The sequence below is a fragment of the Pseudophryne corroboree genome, chromosome 3 (assembly GCF_028390025.1).
Source record: "Pseudophryne corroboree isolate aPseCor3 chromosome 3, aPseCor3.hap2, whole genome shotgun sequence".
Classification (NCBI taxonomy): domain Eukaryota; kingdom Metazoa; phylum Chordata; class Amphibia; order Anura; family Myobatrachidae; genus Pseudophryne; species Pseudophryne corroboree.
In genome coordinates, this window is record NC_086446.1 from 453346401 (window position 1) to 453364635 (window position 18235).

At 48.6% G+C, this 18235-nt stretch overlaps 1 protein-coding gene across 6 annotated transcripts in view; it reads right to left on the minus strand.

Annotated features, from left to right (window-relative positions):
* Positions 1 to 13781, minus strand: part of UNK (unk zinc finger) — a 253205-nt gene extending 239424 nt beyond the window's left edge. For 3 of the 6 annotated variants that reach the window (XM_063960583.1, XM_063960584.1, XM_063960582.1), the window contains exon 1: positions 13473 to 13673. In XM_063960583.1, coding sequence (XP_063816653.1) covers positions 13473 to 13666 — 194 coding nt within the window. In that variant the 5' untranslated portion in view covers positions 13667 to 13673. Of the gene's footprint in view, positions 1 to 13472 lie in introns of all 6 variants that reach the window. The other 3 variants (XM_063960581.1, XM_063960580.1, XM_063960585.1) reach the window with 2 other exon arrangements.
* Between the last annotated feature and the right edge of the window lie 4454 nt (positions 13782 to 18235).

Consider the following 18235-nt stretch of genomic DNA (forward strand, 5'->3'; position numbering starts at 1 on the left):
TACAGACTGATACTGTGTGGTGCACTCAGGGTGTGGTTTCTATTGGCCAATGATAGGACTCTGGTGTTCTAAAAGCTTTCTCCCAACTAAGTACTAATTTCCATTTACAGGTCTCATATTTCTATAGGTATCTCCAACTGCACCACGCATTGTCCACCCAGTTTTCTAAAAGCCACGCGCCCCCACCACCGCCACTAATGAATTCTCCAGTTAAAAAATTCCTGTTGACTGTAAGTACACAGAAACCATCTCTGGTTTAAATAGCTTTCTCCTATCCGCTCAGCATAGCGTTGATATTCCTGGTCTTCCAGATCAATGGGTAGTGGACATTGGCCCTATGAGTGATGAATCCTGAAATTTCGCCATGGCCTCTCCAAGGTATTCTACTACATCTATTAGGTTTCAACACAGCCAATTGTTTATTCTTCACAGAACTTATCTCACACCCGTAAAGCTTATGAAATCTGGTGGGAGGGCCACTGACATGATCCCCAAATGTACAGTTTGCAGGGGTACTTTCTGGCACCTGGGAAGGGAGTGTTCCATGGTAAGCATCTTTTGGCATAGTGTTACCCATGCTATAACAGGTACGGGTGTTCCAGTCTCTGTTTAACACCTACGGTTTGTGTCCTAGGATATTACCTCCCGATGTACTAGATAACTACATAAGAACACTATAACTACAGAACAACAACAAGTTCCCACTATTGGATACAATGGAGCGCCTATGTGCTACATTATATCTCGAGTGCGCCGCCTGACAGCTCAGACGCGCACAGCCAATCAGGAGAGTGCCATGACGTGGCGCTCCCTGATTGGCTCAAGGGACCCTCTTTGACAGGAGTCAAGGGGGGTCCCAGCAGTCAGGAAAAGGGGTCCCATGTGTAAACATGGAACCCCTTTCAGTGCGTGGATCGGGTTTTGCGTTTTATTATTTTGCCAAGTACGTGGATTACAAACTAAGAAGAGGACAGATCTACACAGGATTTTTGTGAGTATAATTTTATTTACAGGTACCCCATGGATTCTACGTGGAGAAGGGGACAGAGCCTCGTGTCAACATAGGTAAGTATGTGTGTATGTCGGTGTGCATGTATGTAATCAAGTTATACTGTCACGGTGTGTGTGTACTGTTTTTTTTTGGGTACTTTTTTTGCAGTAGAACTACAGGTACTAGCGGGCCCGTTTCCTCCCTGCATGCTGGTACTTGTGGTTCTGCAAGAAGCAGCTTCCGGGGGAGGCTTGCTGGGACTTGTAGTTCTGCTACAAAAAACAATATTCTTTATTTTGACACTTGGCTATCAGCCTCCCATCCGCCGCCCTTGGATGGAAGGGACAGCCTCGGGCTTCACCCCTGGCCCTTGGGTGGCTGGAGGGGGGGACCCCTTGATTTAAGGGGTCCCCACTCCTCCAGGGTACCCCGGCCAGGGGTGACTAGTTGGGGATTTACTGCCACGGCCGCAGGCACCGGTATAAAAGTGTCCCCCGGCTGTGGCATTCTCTCTCCAGCCAGTGGAGCCCGGTGCTGGTGTGAAAAATACGGGGGACCCCTACGTCTTTTGTCCCCCGTATTTTTTGCACCAGGTCCGGACGCAGAGCCCGGTGCTGGTTGTTAAAATACGGGGGATCTCCTGTTAATTTCCCCCCCGTATTTTTACAACCAGGACCGGCTCAAAGAGCCCGAGGCTGGTTATGCTTAAGAGGGGGGACCCAACGCATTTTTTTTCAGGGTTTTTAACCCATTCCCACCCCACTGAAAAACATGCTCTGATCTCTCCATATTATTTTAGTCAGTAAAAAAAAATAATAATATTATTTTAAAAAATATATTAAATAATACTTGTGGCTCCTAATAGACAAACCAAGTAGATAATCCCTTCTAATATAAATAGATATGCTATTAGCAACAAAAAAACACACACAAAAAACATGTTTTTAAAAAAATTTATTAGATCACGCCCGCATAATGAGGCGCACTGAAATTTACAAAATGACTGTCGAATAGCACTGTTGTCGAATCGACATTCTTCAGTTGAATATACTTTTGTCGAAAAGCCGCATTTTTACCATTGCAGACATGTCGAATTTGACAACTGTCGAATTGCAAAAAGTCGAATCTGAAACTGCCGTTTTTTTGTCGAAAAGTACTGTATTGCATTGTCGAATCATTTTTTTGTGTCGAAAATGCCCCGTTTTTCGACATTTGTGGCAATTCGACCGCAATTGCATATGGCCCTAAATGTTGTTATTAATCTTTGCACCTTGGCAAAACTATCCGTTTGGATGGTCGACATTAACGTGGTCGACACGGATTTTTAACTTTTTCATACTTTACCATCCACGTGGACTACTATTGGGAACGGTAACCTGTGCAGAACGCAGCGGAGCGAGGCACCTTGCGCTCGCCATGCAAGGGGACGCAGTACACTAACTGGGGTTCCTGGTCATGTTACGAAAAAAAATAATAAGAATTTACTCACCGGTAATTCTATTTCTCGTAGTCCGTAGTGGATGCTGGGAACTCCGTAAGGACCATGGGGAATAGCGGGCTCCGAAGGAGGCTGGGCACTCTAGAAAGATCTTAGACTACCTGGTGTGCACTGGCTCCTCCCACTATGACCCTCCTCCAAGCCTCAATTAGGTACTGTGCCCGGACGAGCGTACACAATAAGGAAGGATTTTGAATCCCAGGTAAGACTCATACCAGCCACACCAATCACACCGTACAACTCGTGATATGAAACACAGTTAACAGTATGAAACAATAGAGCCTCTCAACAGATGGCTCAACAATAACCTGATTTAGTTAACAATAACTATGTACAAGTATTGCAGATAAACCGCACTTGGGATGGGCGCCCAGCATCCACTACGGACTACGAGAAATAGAATTACCGGTGAGTAAATTCTTATTTTCTCTGACGTCCTAGTGGATGCTGGGAACTCCGTAAGGACCATGGGGATTATACCAAAGCTCCCAAACGGGCGGGAGAGTGCGGATGACTCTGCAGCACCGAATGAGAGAACTCCAGGTCCTCCTCAGCCAGGGTATCAAATTTATAGAATTTTGCAAACGTGTTTGCCCCTGACCAAGTAGCAGCTCGGCAAAGTTGTAAAGCCGAGACCCCTCGGGCAGCCGCCCAAGATGAGCCCACTTTCCTTGTGGAATGGGCATTGACAGATTTTGGCTGTGGCAGGCCTGCCACAGTATGTGCAAGCTGAATTGTACTACAAATCCAACGAGCAATAGTCTGCTTAGAAGCAGGAGCACCCAGCTTGTTGGGTGCATACAGGATAAACAGCGAGTCAGATTTTCTGACTCTAGCCGTTCTGGAAACATATATTTTCAGTGCCCTGACAACGTCTAGCAACTTGGAGTCCTCCAAGTCCCTAGTAGCCGCAGGCACCACAATAGGCTGGTTCAGGTGAAACGCTGACACCACCTTTGGGAGAAACTGGGGACGAGTCCTCAATTCTGCCCTATCCATATGGAAAATCAAATAAGGGCTTTTACAAGACAAAGCCGCCAATTCTGATACTCGCCTGGCAGAAGCCAAGGCCAATAACATAACCACCTTCCACGTGAGATATTTCAGATCCACGGTTTTTAGTGGTTCAAACCAATGTGATTTTAAGAAACTCAACACCACGTTGAGATCCCAAGGTGCCACGGGGGGCACAAACGGGGGCTGAATATGCAGCACTCCTTTAACAAATGTCTGAACTTCAGGTACTGAAGCTAGTTCTTTTTGAAAGAAAATTGACAGAGCCGAGATCTGTACCTTAATGGAGCCCAGTTTTAGGCCCATATTCACTCCTGCTTGCAGGAAATGCAGAAATCGACCTAGTTGAAATTCCTCCGTTGGGGCCTTTTCGGCCTCACACCATGCAACATACCTCCGCCATATGCGGTGATAATGAGTTGCTGTGACCTCTTTCCTTGCTTTAATAAGCGTAGGAATGACTTCCTCCGGAATGCCCTTTTCCTTCAGGATCCGGCGTTCAACCGCCATGCCGTCAAACGCAGCCGCGGTAAGTCTTGGAACAGACAGGGGCCCTGCTGCAGCAGGTCCTGTCTGAGCGGCAGAGACCACGGGTCCTCTGAGATCATCTCTTGAAGTTCCGGGTACCACGCTCTTCTCGGCCAATCCGGAACCACGAGAATTGTGTTTACTCCTCGCTTTCTTATTATTCTCAATACCTTTGGTATGAGAGGTAGAGGAGGGAACACATAAACTGACCGGTACACCCACGGTGTCACTAGAGCGTCCACAGCTATCGCCTGAGGGTCTCTTGACCTGGCGCAATACTTCTCTAGTTTTTTGCTTAGGCGGGACGCCATCATGTCCACCTGTGGACGACCCCATTGATTTACAATCATTTGGAAGACTTCTGGATGAAGTCCCCACTCTCCCGGGTGGAGGTCGTGCCTGCTGAGAAAGTCTGCTTCCCAGTTGTCCACTCCTGGGATGAACACTGCTGACAGTGCTAGTACATGATTCTCCGCCCATCGGAGAATTTTTGTGGCTTCTGCCATCGCCGTCCTGCTTCTTGTGCCGCCCTGTCGATTCACATGGGCGACTGCCGTGATGTTGTCTGACTGGATCAGCACCGGCTGGTGTAGGAGCAGGGATTTTGCTTGACTTAGGGCATTGTAAATGGCCCTTAGTTCCAGAATATTTATGTGAAGGGCAGTCTCCTGACTTGACCATAGTCCTTGGAAATTTCTTCCCTTTGTGACTGCCCCCCAGCCTCGTAGGCTGGCATCCGTGGTCACCAGGACCCAGTCCTGTATGCCGAATCTGCGGCCCTCCAGAAGATGAGCACTGTGCAGCCACCACAGAAGAGACACCCTGGTTCGTGGAGACAGGGTTATTAAACGATGCATCTGAAGATGCGATCCGGACCACTTGTCCAACAGGTCCCACTGAAAAATTCTGGCATGGAACCTGCCGAATGGAATTGCTTCGTAAGAAGCTACCATCTTTCCCAGGACCCGCGTGCAGTGATGCACCGATACCTGTTTTGGTTTTAGGAGGTCTCTGACTAGAGAAGACAACTCCCTGGCTTTCTCCTCCGGGAGAAACACTTTTTTCTGGGCCGTGTCCAGAATCATTCCCAGGAACATTAGACGTGTCGTGGGGACCCAGCTGTGACTTTGGGATATTCAGAATCCAGCCGTGCTGGCTCAGCACTTCCTGAGATAGTGCTACTCCCACTAACAACTGTTCCTTGGATCGTGCCTTTATTAGGAGATCGTCCAAGTATGGGATAATTAAAACTCCCTTTTTTCGAAGGAGTATCATCATTTCCGCCATAACCTTGGTAAATACCCTCGGTGCCGTGGAGAGTCCAAACGGCAGCGTCTGGAATTGGTAATGGCAATCCTGTACCACAAATCTGAGGTACTCCTGGTGAGGAGGGTAAATGGGGACATGCAGGTAAGCATCCTTGATGTCCAGTGATACCATGTAATCCCCTTCGTCCAGGCTTGCAATAACCGCCCTGAGCGATTCCATTTTGAACTTGAACCTTCGTATATAAGTGTTCAAGGATTTCAATTTTAGAATGGGTCTCACCGAACCGTCCGGTTTCGGTACCACAACCATTGTGGAATAGTAACCCCGGCCTTGTTGAAGGAGGGGTACCTTGATTATCACCTGCTGGAGTACAGCTTGTGAATTGCCGCCAGTACTACCTCCCCTCGAGGGCAGCAGGCAAGGCTGATTTGAGCTAACGGCGAGGGGGAGTCGCCTCGAACTCCAGCTTGTATCCCAGTGATACTACTTGCAGAACCCAGGGATCCACCTGTGAGCAAGCCCACTGGTCGCTGAAGTTCCCGAGACACGCCCCCACCGCACCTGGCTCCACCTGTGGAGCCCCAGCGTCATGCGGTGGACTCAAGAGGAAGCGGGGGAAGATTTTTGATCCTGGGAACTGGCTGTCTGGTGCAGCTTTTTCCCTCTTCCCTGGTCTCTGTGCAGAAAGGAAGCGCCTTTGACCCGCTTGCTTTTCTGAAGCCGAAAGGACTGTACCTGATAATACGGTGCTTTCCTAGGCTGTGAGGAAACCTGAGGTAAAAAATTTTCTTTCCCAGCTATTGCTGTGGATACGAGGTCCCAGAGACCATCCCCAAACAATTCCTCACCCTTATAAGGCAGAATCTTCATGTGACTTCTAAAGTCAGCATCGCCTGTCCACTGCCGGGTCCCTAATACCCTCCTGGCAGAATGGACATTGCATTAATTCTGGATGCCAGCCGACAAATATCCCTCTGTGCATCCCTCATATATAAGACGACGTCTTTAATATGCTCTATGGTTAGCAAAATAGTATCCCTGTCCTGACAGGGTAATAGACCACGCTGTAGCAGCACTATCCATGCTGAGGCAATTGCAGGTCTCAATATAGTACCTGAGTGTGTGTATACAGACTTCAGGATAGCCTCCTGCTTTTTATCAGCAGGCTCCTTCAAAGTGGCCGTATCCTAAGACGGCAGTGCCACCTTTTTTGACAAACGTGTGAGCGCCTTATCCACCCTAGGGGATATCTCCCAACGTGACCTATCCTCTGGCGGGAAAGGGTACGCCATCAGTAACTTTTTAGAAATGACCAGTTTCTTATCGGGGGAACCCACGCTTCTTCACACACTTCATTCACTCATCTGATGGGGGAACAAAACACTGGCTGCTTTTTCTCCCCAAACATAAAACCCCTTTTTTGTGGTACTTGGGTTAATGTCAGAAATGTGCAACACATTTTTCATTGCCGAGATCATGCAACGGATGTACCTAGTGGATTGTGTATATGTCTCAACCTCGTCGACACTGGAGTCAGACTCCGTGTCGACATCTGTGTCTGCCATCTCAGGTAGCAGGCGTTTTTGAGCCCCTGATGGCCTTTGAGACGCCTGGGCAGGCGCGGGCTGAGAAGCCGGCTGTCCCACAGCTGTTACGTCATCCAGCCTTTTATGTAAGGAGTTGACACTGTCGGTTAATACCTTCCACCTATCCATCCACTCAGGTGTCGGCCCCGCAGGGGGTGACATCACATTTATCGGCATCTGCTCCGCCTCCACATAAGCCTCCTCATCAAACATGTCGACACAGCCGTACCGACACACCGCACACACACAGGGAATGCTCTGACAGAGGACAGGACCCCACAAAGCCCTTTGGGGAGACAGAGAGAGAGTATGCCAGCACACACCAGAGCGCTATATAACACAGGGATGAACACTATAACTGAGTGATTTTCCCTTATAGCTGCTTATATATATATACTGCTGCGCCTAAATTTAGTGCCCCCCCTCTCTTTTTTACCCTTTGTAGTTTTGAAACTGCAGGGGAGAGCCTGGGAGCGATCCTTCCAGCGGAGCTGTGAGGGAAAAATGGCGCCAGTGTGCTGAGGGAGATAGCCCCGCCCCTTTTTCGGCAGACTTCTCCCGCTTTTTTATGGCTCTCTGGCAGGGGTATTTTTCACATATATAGCCTCTAGGACTATATATTGTGATTTTTTTGCCAGCCAAGGTGTTAATATTGCTGCTCAGGGCGCCCCCCCCCCAGCGCCCTGCACCCATCAGTGACCGGAGTGTGAGGTGTGCATGAGGAGCAATGGCGCACAGCTGCAGTGCTGTGCGCTACCTTGTTGAAGACCGAAGTCTTCTGACGACGATTTTCAGGACCATCTTCTTGCTTCTGGCTCTGTAAGGGGGACGGCGGCGCGGCTCCGGGACCGGACGATCGAGGTCGGGCCCTGCGTTCGATCCCTCTGGAGCTAATGGTGTCCAGTAGCCTAAGAAGCCCAAGCTAGCTGCAAGCAGGTAGGTTCGCTTCTTCTCCCCTTAGTCCCTCGCTGCAGTGAGTCTGTTGCCAGCAGATCTCACTGTAAAATAAAAAACCTAAAATATACTTTCTTTCTAGGAGCTCAGGAGAGCCCCTAGTGTGCATCCAGCTCAGCCGGGCACAAGATTCTAACTGAGGTCTGGAGGAGGGTCATAGTGGGAGGAGCCAGTGCACACCAGGTAGTCCTAAAGCTTTCTTTAGTTGTGCCCAGTCTCCTGCGGAGCCGCTATTCCCCATGGTCCTTACGGAGTCCCAGCATCCACTTAGGACGTCAGAGAAATATTATAATAGATCATATACCTTTGTGTCTGCGGGGTGGCAATAGGGACCTCAAATTACTACGTTGTGAAACCAGTTGGATTCACCAACTTGGTACTATGGCTCCAAAGGGCCTGAATGAAACTTTAGGGTTACACTGTTTCCTATGAAATTGTTATTTTCGGTTTAGTGGTGATCGATCTGTCGGTTCCATCTGTCGATACTATGTATAAAGATCTAAGTGACTGGGTATAATTGGCTTATTGAATGATCTTTGTATTCAAGTATTAGATATTTTATGCATTTTATTTTTTTGTCGCTGCGGTTGCCATGACGATTGTGTATTGTGGCATATGCAACGACTGAATAATATTGGTATCTTGTTTGCTGATGGTTTGTGCTTATACATGGTTTTTATACAGTTGTGATAATATATTATATCATTGTTTATGCCTGTCCTCTCCGAGTTTGACAGCAGCAGCACTCTGTTTATTTTTTCTTGTAGCCATGGCGCCGGCCGCCAGGTGATGGCGTCATCGGTGGGTGTCTTCATGCTGGGGAAGCGCGCCGCGGCTGACACACGTGGGGGGTGAGATGGTCTTTATAAGGTATGTTGTGTTTTTCTATGTTGTATCCTGACGAAGAAGCGGTATTAAAAGCTTTGAAACATTGAACATTTACCTGCGCTTATGAGAGTGTTTCTTACCGGGTGCCGCCTATACACGAGAGATTTTTATTTCTATTTTTTTCTATTTTATTTTATTTTTTTATTTTAGCGTTGCAAGAATCAGTGGCACTCCAAGGAATTTTTTTAAGTAAATCGATTATATTAGTGCATAGAAGTACAAGTCCACAACTGTCCACCAACGTTTCAGGGCATGGTATACCCTTTTGTCAAGGTGGCAGTTGGTGGACACAGTCGTGGACTTGTACTTCTATACACTAATATAAATCGATTTACTTAAAAAAATTCAATGATGATACAATTCTAACTTATACATTTCTGTTATGCTGTATACAGGCGACTATCAAACATGACATAAACTAACTTGATCTTAATGTAATTATATTACACACTACACAGACACAGTAACACTACATCTAATGGGCTCTACATACTGGCGGATGACCCGGCGGCGGGGGAGGATGACGGGGGAGTGAAGTTTCTTCACTCCCCCTGTCACCCGGCACCATAGCCTTGCATGCTAATATGGACGAGATTTTCCATATTGGCATGCATGTATAAACAACCCAGCACCATCGATGAATGAGCTCGAGACCTCGCATTGTTCTACGTTGGTGCATACACACTGAAAGATATGAATGATATCTTGTTCATTAATGAACAAGATCGTTCACATCTTTCAGTGTAACCGCATAGTGTGTAGAGACCTTAACCGGGATGTAGTTGCCCAATGGTGAGAATCCTGACGTTTACAATACCAGTGGTGGAATCCCGACGGGTCAAAATGCTGACAATTTAAAACGGTAAATATTAGGCTTGGGCCACACATAGCGTTTTCGCCGGACCGGTTCAACAGTAAGGGACGATGGGATTTCAACCAGAAAACAATGTGGCACAGAAGCACTGTGTGAACACACACCTTCAAATGTATGTGTTCTATTTGAAATCCAGTCGTCCTGGCATGCACCTGGATCCGGCAGGTGCGGCACTGCCGCATATGTGCAGACAGCCAGGTAGAAGACCATGTGTAGGCTCCTTCGTGTTGAATGGGTCATGCAAAACGGGTCTGGGGAAAACGCTGTGTGTGTCCTAAGCCTTAGGGTTAGGCTGCAGGAAAGGAGGGTTAGGTTACCGTTGGGGACGGTTAGGGAGTTGAGAACCTCTGCTCTATATAAAGATGACATGCAAAAACAATATTTTTGGTCAGAATAATCTGACAATATTAAGAAGCAGCACTATATATTGAAACTACTCTAGCAGTGATTTCCAAACTCAGTCCTCAAGGCACCCTTATCAGTCTAGTTTAGAGATTCTCAAACGCGGTCCTCAAGGCCCCCCCAACGGTCCAGGTTTAAGTTTATCCACAGGTGACTTAACTAGCACCTCAGTCAATTTGATTTAACCATCTGCACTGAGCCATGGATATGTTTAAAACCTGGACCGTTAGGGGGTACCTTGAGGACCGCATTTGAGAACCTTTGGTCTAGGTTTTAAGGCTATCCATTCTTGTGAACAGATGGTATAATCAAACTGACTGAGATAATAATTAAGTCACCTGTGCTTAAGCATGGATATCCTTAAAACCTGGGCTATTAGGGTGCCTTGTGGACCAAGTTTGGGAAACCCTGCCTTACAGCAGAAGTAGTCAGACTTTCAGACTCTACTCTAAAGGCAAACAATATTATAGCACAGAGGAGTTTCCCAAACTCTGCCATTACAGTCCAGGTTTTAAGGATGTCCATGCATGATCAAAGGTGATTTAAGTAGTAACTCAGTCAATTTTAATTTAGCATATGGACTCAAGCATGGATCTTCTAATGGCGGAATTTCAGAAACTTTGTCATAGTATATGTCATGGTATATAACTGAACTATTAGTTCACCCAGGCTATGAAATGTACACCTGCATCAGCAATTTACATTTTTAGCAAAATAAGCAATTGTATGTAACAAGTAAGGAGGCTCATGCAAACAAAAAAAAAAAAAAAAAAAAAATAATCTAAAAATAATAGCTTGTACTTAATCCCCAAAAATAAAACAGCGCTGAGTGGACACAATCAAATTCATTATTGTAGCCATATTGGAGACAGAATGCTCTATCAGCTTACATCTAAATAAATTAATCTAAAGAGCCCTACACACTGGCAGATCTCACTGCACAATATGAACGTTCTCAAAGAAACTTCACTCCCCCCCACCGCCCAGGTCGCCCGTCTGCCGTATCAGCGGTCGGGCAGCTCGGCGGCGGGTCGCCCAGTCTGTAGGGCCCTTAAGCATGGTAGCAAACAGAATAGACAAATGTTCCAATTTATTATGAAACAAATGAGAATCAAAATGTCAACTCAAACTCTGCAGTATCCACACTAAGGAGATACCATTGTACAGTCTTGATCGAGTGTGCTGGTCACTATCAATTGCTTGACCACCTCTGAGCTTTGCCCATTTCTGCCAACAGTCTTTTAAGTGTTGTGGGCAGAAATGGGAAAACATTTAGACTGGAAATAGAGAAATCCTTAGAGGAAGATATAATTATTAAGAAGAAGCACATAATAAAATGATTCTAAAGGTCCATACACCCAGGGCGTTTGTTTCCAGCGTGTATACACAGCGATGATCGCTGACATCGCTGGGCTGAAAAGCGCTCAGTGCAGTGCAGAGCTATTTCCCCCCCTGCCCAGCGATGTCAGCAGGGGTGAACGGGACCCATAGCAGGACGCTATGGAAAGCCGCTCACCCTGCCGTTCACCTACTGGTAATACCAGATGAACGCCGGCCACTGGCGATGAAGCGGGAGCGCGCATCAGCGCTCATTGTCTGGCCATACACACTGGGCGGCTTTGAGCTGAAAGCAGCTCAACACAACAAAATCGCCCAGTGTATATGGGCCTTAAGTATTCCTTAAAGACTTTCAAACGCAGTTTTTTACTCTGACAAAAATACCAATTACTAGGTTTATACAGACACAGTATTCTCCCCATTCAGCTCATATGTGATCTATGCCTACTAGAGAAAAGGTACAGAAGACACAAACATCACCTATCTATCCAACGAATGACCACAATCTCAGCAGATACTTAATGGAAGGGACACAAAGATCTATGCATCTAATTTGGTGTCATCTTGGTGGGGACATGGATTTCTTTCCCCCAGTTTCTCCCTTCTGTTTACATGAAACACGCAAGTGGAAACTGTCTGTAAAGTACTGGCTTGGTCATTTCAATTAATTGCCCAGCCATCACAAATTTCTAATGACAGGGATATAAAAACATTTACTTGCCTTGTGCATGATGATAAGAATAATAAAGCAGAGAGTGTACACAAAAGGGGCTGCAAGATAAAAGTTAAGCTGGGTACACACTAGACAAGTGGTTCTCAAACCGGTTGCCGTGCCACCCTGGGGTGCCTCGGGAGACAAGCAGGGGTGCCTTGGATTGGTAGTCCAGGACCAATTCAAATTATGTATGATTAATGCAATAGGCAAAACCAGTGCTGGTGGCTGTCAATCAAAATATGTGGACAAACAGAAACAAATCTTGTCCCCACCACACAACTAAACCTAATGATAATGTATAAAAACAATGTTCTTAATATATTTATTTTTCAATTTCTCAATAACAAACTTATGGCCAAGGGGTGCCGTGAACAAAATTCTGATACTCTAGGGCGCCGTGATTCAAAAAACGTTTGAGAACCATTGCACTAGACTAGACGATATTTTGGATGATTTGTCTCATGTCCTGCATATTCAGATCCGCCATACATGCAGGCCAAGCTGACAATATTGTCTATGATTCTGTTCAAAACATGCAGCACATAAGCACTTCCTACATATATATCTTATATCATTAACAAACTACACAATCTATATCGTTCGGTCATTTGATAGACGGCAGGCACAGTGTGTACGCACTGTATCGTTTTCCCAGGTGTTCAAGGGAAATTGTCTGTGTACCCATGTGTACCTCATTTTAGTAAGTGGGGACAAATACAGATTGTTGGGGGAGAGATGAAATATACTTAGCACATGGGTCTTCAACTTGCGGCCCTCCAGCTGTCCTGGAACTGCACACCCCAGGATGCCCTGCCTCAGTTTTAGCATGCCTTAATAGCAAAACTGTGGCAGGGCATGCTGGGATGTATAGTTCCACAGCAGCTGGAGGTCCACAGGTTGAAGACCCATGACTTAGCAGCTGGTCATAATAATAACTACAGTAAGCCTCTGATCAGACCAGTTACCATTGTGCAAACATGACCATCATACAGACCAGTCACCACTATCCTGTAACATCCACATGTTGCCATGTACACTACAGACAGCTTAGGGGACCTGTGTGACCAGCCCAAGCACCACTGGGTGCAGCTGCTGTGATGAAGGTAATGGTGTCAGGGAGTGGCAGATACAGGATAGGCCCAGTGACAGGCCGGGCAGTGGTTGCACGTGTAATGGACACTTACTATTGTCACACTAATGGTTTTACAGTGAGTGGCCCCTAGGGGGTCCATCCAGTTCAGACCAGACGGCGCCGGGGCGGCCCTCGCACCACCCCAGCCCCGACCCCGCCCACTTCCCCAGCTGCCTCTATCCGGCTCGGACCGGTTCCCGCCAGTCTGGGCGCGGGGCACTGCGCGTGACTCACGCCTCCCGCTGACGTCAGTCGTCTAGTGCCGTGGTTTTTTTTTACGTACGTGTAGTGCTGAGGCTTCTCGGGCTGCGCCTGGAGCGCTCCGCCGGCCGCTGCTGCCGGAGAGGCAGAGGAAGCGGACGGGGAGCTTGGGACAGGGCCCTTTGACATCCTGCACTCTCCCTCCTCCGTTCCTTTTATTTCTGGGTCTACGCGGAACGCCGCGGTGGGGGGCGAGCGCGCGTGCGCCGACGCCATGAAAGGAAATGAAAGAAGTGCTTCCGAGGGACAAAGGATGCGGCACGCTGTGCGCGGAGGAGCCGCTAGAGGGCGCCGGCGGCATAGACCGCGCTACAAAACCAGAGAGAAACCGATACACTCCATCCGCACTGCACTCTGGGAGCCGTAGTTTTGTGTGTGCGTGTGCTTAGATTAATCTGTGATGTCTGTATTAACTGTGGCACAGTGGGGGTCATTACGAGTTGATCGTAGCTGTGCTAAATTTAGCACAGCTACGATCAGGCACTAGGACATGCAGGGGGACGCCCAGCACAGGGCTAGTCCGCCCGTCGTGTCAGTGCCGGCTCTCCCCCGCAGAAATGCAAAAGCATCGCACAGCGGCGATGCTTTTGCATCCCAGGAGTTGCTCCCGGCCAGCGCAGCTCCTGCGGCTGGCCGGAAGAACCTCTTCACTGCCCCGAGTCGCAGCGGCTGCCGCGGCCCGCTCCCCCAACGGTCCGGCCACTCCTGCGTTGGCCGGACCGTGCCCCCTAAATGGCAGCTTAACGCCGCCGTCCCTCCCGCTCAGCGACCGCCTCTGCGTCAGAGGCGATCGCTAGGGAACGACGGCTGACCGGCGCAGATCCGACCCGATCGCTGCGATAAACTGCAGCGAGCGATCGCAGGCAGTCAGTCACTCACTCAGACCTCTGGGAGTGGGTTTATTGTTCAGCTGTACTGGATGAATCTGATCCATCTCCACTGTATCTGCATAAGGCTCACAGGCAGGGTTATGGCTAGGGATGGCCATCAACCATTGATGATTTAAAATCATTGATGGTTTATGGCCGATGTAGAATACTTTTTCCATCGACGGAGAACCAGATGGTTTCCCTCCATTGATGGAAATGTATAACCAAATAAAAAAAATTTATGTGGTGCTAGGACACGAAGCATAGCTCTGCCCCCTGACACATTTGGAGCCCCACCCCTTTATTCTGATCGGCCCAGGAGCCAGTCAGTGAAAAAACAGTGATGACCATAGATAATGGGAACCATCCATGGTTATCCACTGCAAAGTTGGCGGCCATCAATGGTTATTTCTCTGACGTCCTAAGTGGATGCTGGGGACTCCGTCAGGACCATGGGGATTAGCGGCTCCGCAGGAGACAGGGCACAAAAGTAAAAGCTTTAGGATCAGGTGGTGCACTGGCTCCAACCCCCATGACCCTCCTCCAAGCCTCAGTTAGATTTTTGTGCCCGGCCGAGAAGGGTGCAATCTAGGTGGCTCTCCTAAAGAGCTGCTTAGAGTAAAAGTTTGTTAGGTTTTTTATTTTCAGTGAGTCCTGCTGGCAACAGGCTCACTGCTACGAGGGACTTAGGGGAGAGAAGTGAACTCACCTGCGTGCAGGATGGATTGGCTTCTTAGGCTACTGGACACCATTAGCTCCAGAGGGAGTCGGAACACAGGTCTCACCCTGGGTGGTCTTCTGTTTGCCGGCGGTCGGGCTCCCGGCGCTCAGTATACCGGCGCCGGGAGCCCGACAGCCGGCATACCGACACTTATTTTCCCTCGTGGGGGTCCACGACCCCCATAGAGGGAGAATAAATTAGTGTGGCGCGCGTAGCGCGCCACCGTGCCTGTAGCGTGGCGAGCGCAGCGAGCCCGCAAGGGGCTCATTTGCGCTCGCCAAGCTGTCGGTAAGCCGGCGGTCGGGCTCCCGGCGCCGGGATGTTGGTCGCCGGGAGCCCGACCGCCGGCCAGCCGTAGTGAACCCCTCACCCTGGGGTTCGTCCCGGAGCCGCGCCGCCGACCCCCCTTGCAGATGCCGAAAAGTGAAGGTCCAGAAACGGCGGCAGAAGACTCTTCAGTCTTCATAAGGTAGCGCACAGCACTGCAGCTGTGCGCCATTGTTGTCAGCACACTTCATAGCAGCGGTCACTGAGGGTGCAGTGCGCTGGGGGGGGGGCGCCCTGGGCAGCAATGATAGTACCTTATTCTGGCTAAAAATACATCACATATAGCCCCTGGGGGCTATATGGATATATTTAACCCCTGCCAGGTCTCAGAAAAACGGGAGAAGAAGCCAGCCGAAAAGGGGGCGGGGCCTATTCTCCTCAGCACACAGCGCCATTTTCCCTCACAGAAATGCTGGTGGGAAGGCTCCCAGGCTCTCCCCTGCACTGCACTACAGAAACAGGGTTAAAACAGAGAGGGGGGGCACTTATTTGGCGATATGTATATATATATTAAAATGCTATAAGGGCAAAACACTTATATAAAGGTTGTCCCTGTATAATTATAGCGTTTTTGGTGTGTGCTGGCAAACTCTCCCTCTGTCTCCCCAAAGGGCTAGTGGGGTCCTGTCCTCTATCAGAGCATTCCCTGTGTGTGTGCTGTGTGTCGGTACGTGTGTGTCGACATGTATGAGGACGATGTTGGTGAGGAGGCGGAGCAATTGCCTGAAATGGTGATGTCACTCTCTAGGGAGTCGACACCGGAATGGATGGCTTATTTAAGGAATTACGTGATAATGTCAACACGCTGCAAGGTCGGTTGACGACATGAGACGGCCGGCAAACAAATTAGTACCTGTCCAGGCGTCTCAAACACCGTCAGGGGCTGTAAAACGCTCATTTACCTCAGTCGGTCGACACAGACACGGACACTGACTCCAGTGTCGACGGTGAAGAAACAAACGTATTTTCCTTTAGGGCCACACGTTACATGTTAAGGGCAATGAAGGAGGTGTTACATATTTCTGATACTACAAGTACCACAAGAAGGGTATTATGTGGGGTGTGAAAAAACTACCTGTAGTTTTTCCTGAATCAGATAAATTAAATGAAGTGTGTGATGAGGCGTGGGTTTCCCCCGATAGAAAATTATTGGCGGTATACCCTTTCCCGCCAGAAGTTAGGGCGCGTTGGGAAACACCCTTTAGGGTGGATAAGGCGCTCACACGCTTATCAAAACAAGTGGCGGTACCGTCTCCAGATAGGGCCGCCCTCAAGGAGCCAGCTGAGAGGCTGGAAAATATCCTAAAAAGGTATATACACACATACTGGTGTTATACTGCGACCAGCGATCGCCTCAGCCTGGATGTGCAGCGCTGGGGTGGCTTGGTCGGATTCCCTGACTGAAAATATTGATACCCTTGACAGGGACAGTATTTTATTGACTATAGAGCATTTAAAGGATGCATTTCTATATATGCGAGATGCACAAAGGGATATTTGCACTCTGGCATCAAGAGTAAGTGCGATGTCCATATCTGCCAGAAGATGTTTATGGATACGACAGTGGTCAGGTGATGCAAATTCCAAACGGCACATGGAAGTATTGCCGTATAAAGGGGAGGAGTTATTTGGGGTCGGTCCATCGGACCTGGTGGCCTCGGCAACAGCTGGAAAATCCACCTTTTTTACCCCAAATCACATCTCAGCAGAAAAAGACACCGTCTTTTTAGCCTCAGTCCTTTCGTCCCCATAAGGGCAAGCGGGCAAAAGGCCAGTCATATCTGCCCAGGGATAGAGGAAAGGGAAGAAGACTGCAGCAGGCAGCCCATTCCCAGGAACAGAAGCCCTCCACAGCTTCTGCCAAGTCCTCAGCATGACGCTGGGGCCGTACAAGCGGACTCAAGTGCGGTGGGGGGTCGTCTCAAGAGTTTCAGCGCGTAGTGGGCTCACTCGCAAGTGGACCCCTGGATCCTACAAGTAGTATCCCAGGGGTACAGACTGGAGATTCGAGACGTCTCCCCCTCGCAGGCTCCTGATGTCTGCTTTACCAACGTCTTCCTCCGACAGGGAGGCAGTATTGGAAACAATTCACAAGCTGTATTCCCAGCAGGTGATAATCAAAGTACCCCTCCTACAACAAGGAAAGGGGTATTATTCCACACTATATTGTGGTACTGAAGCCAGACGGCTCGGTGAGACCTATTCTAAATGGGAAATCTTTGAACACTTACATACAAAGGTTCAAATCAAGATGGAGTCACTCAGAGCAGTGATAGCGAACCAGGAAGAAGGGGACTATATGGTGTCCCTGGACATCAAGGATGCTTACCTCCATGTCCCAAATTGCCCTTCTCACCAAGGGTACCTCAGGTTCGTGGTACGGAACTGTCACTATCAGTTTCAGACGCTGCCGTTTGGATTGTCCACGGCACCCCGGGTCTTTACCAAAGTAATGGCCGAAATGATGATTCTTCTTCAAAGAAAAGTCGTCTTAATTATCCCTTACTTGGACGATCTCCTGATAAGGGCAAGGTCCAGAGAACAGTTGGAAGTCGGAGTAGCACTATCTCAAGTAGTTCTACGACAGCACGGGTGGATTCTAAATATCCAAAATCGCAGCCGTTTCCGACGACACGTCTGCTGTTCCTAGGGATGGTTCTGGACACAGTCCAGAAAAAGGTGTTTCTCCCGGAGGAGAAAGCCAGGGAGTTATCCGAGCTAGTCAGGAACCTCCTAAAACCAGGAAAAGTGTCAGTGCATCATTGCACAAGAGTCCTGGGAAAAATGGTGGCTTATTACGAAGCGATTCCATTCGGCAGATTCCACGCAAGAACTTTTCAGTGGGATCTGCTGGACAAATGGTCTGGA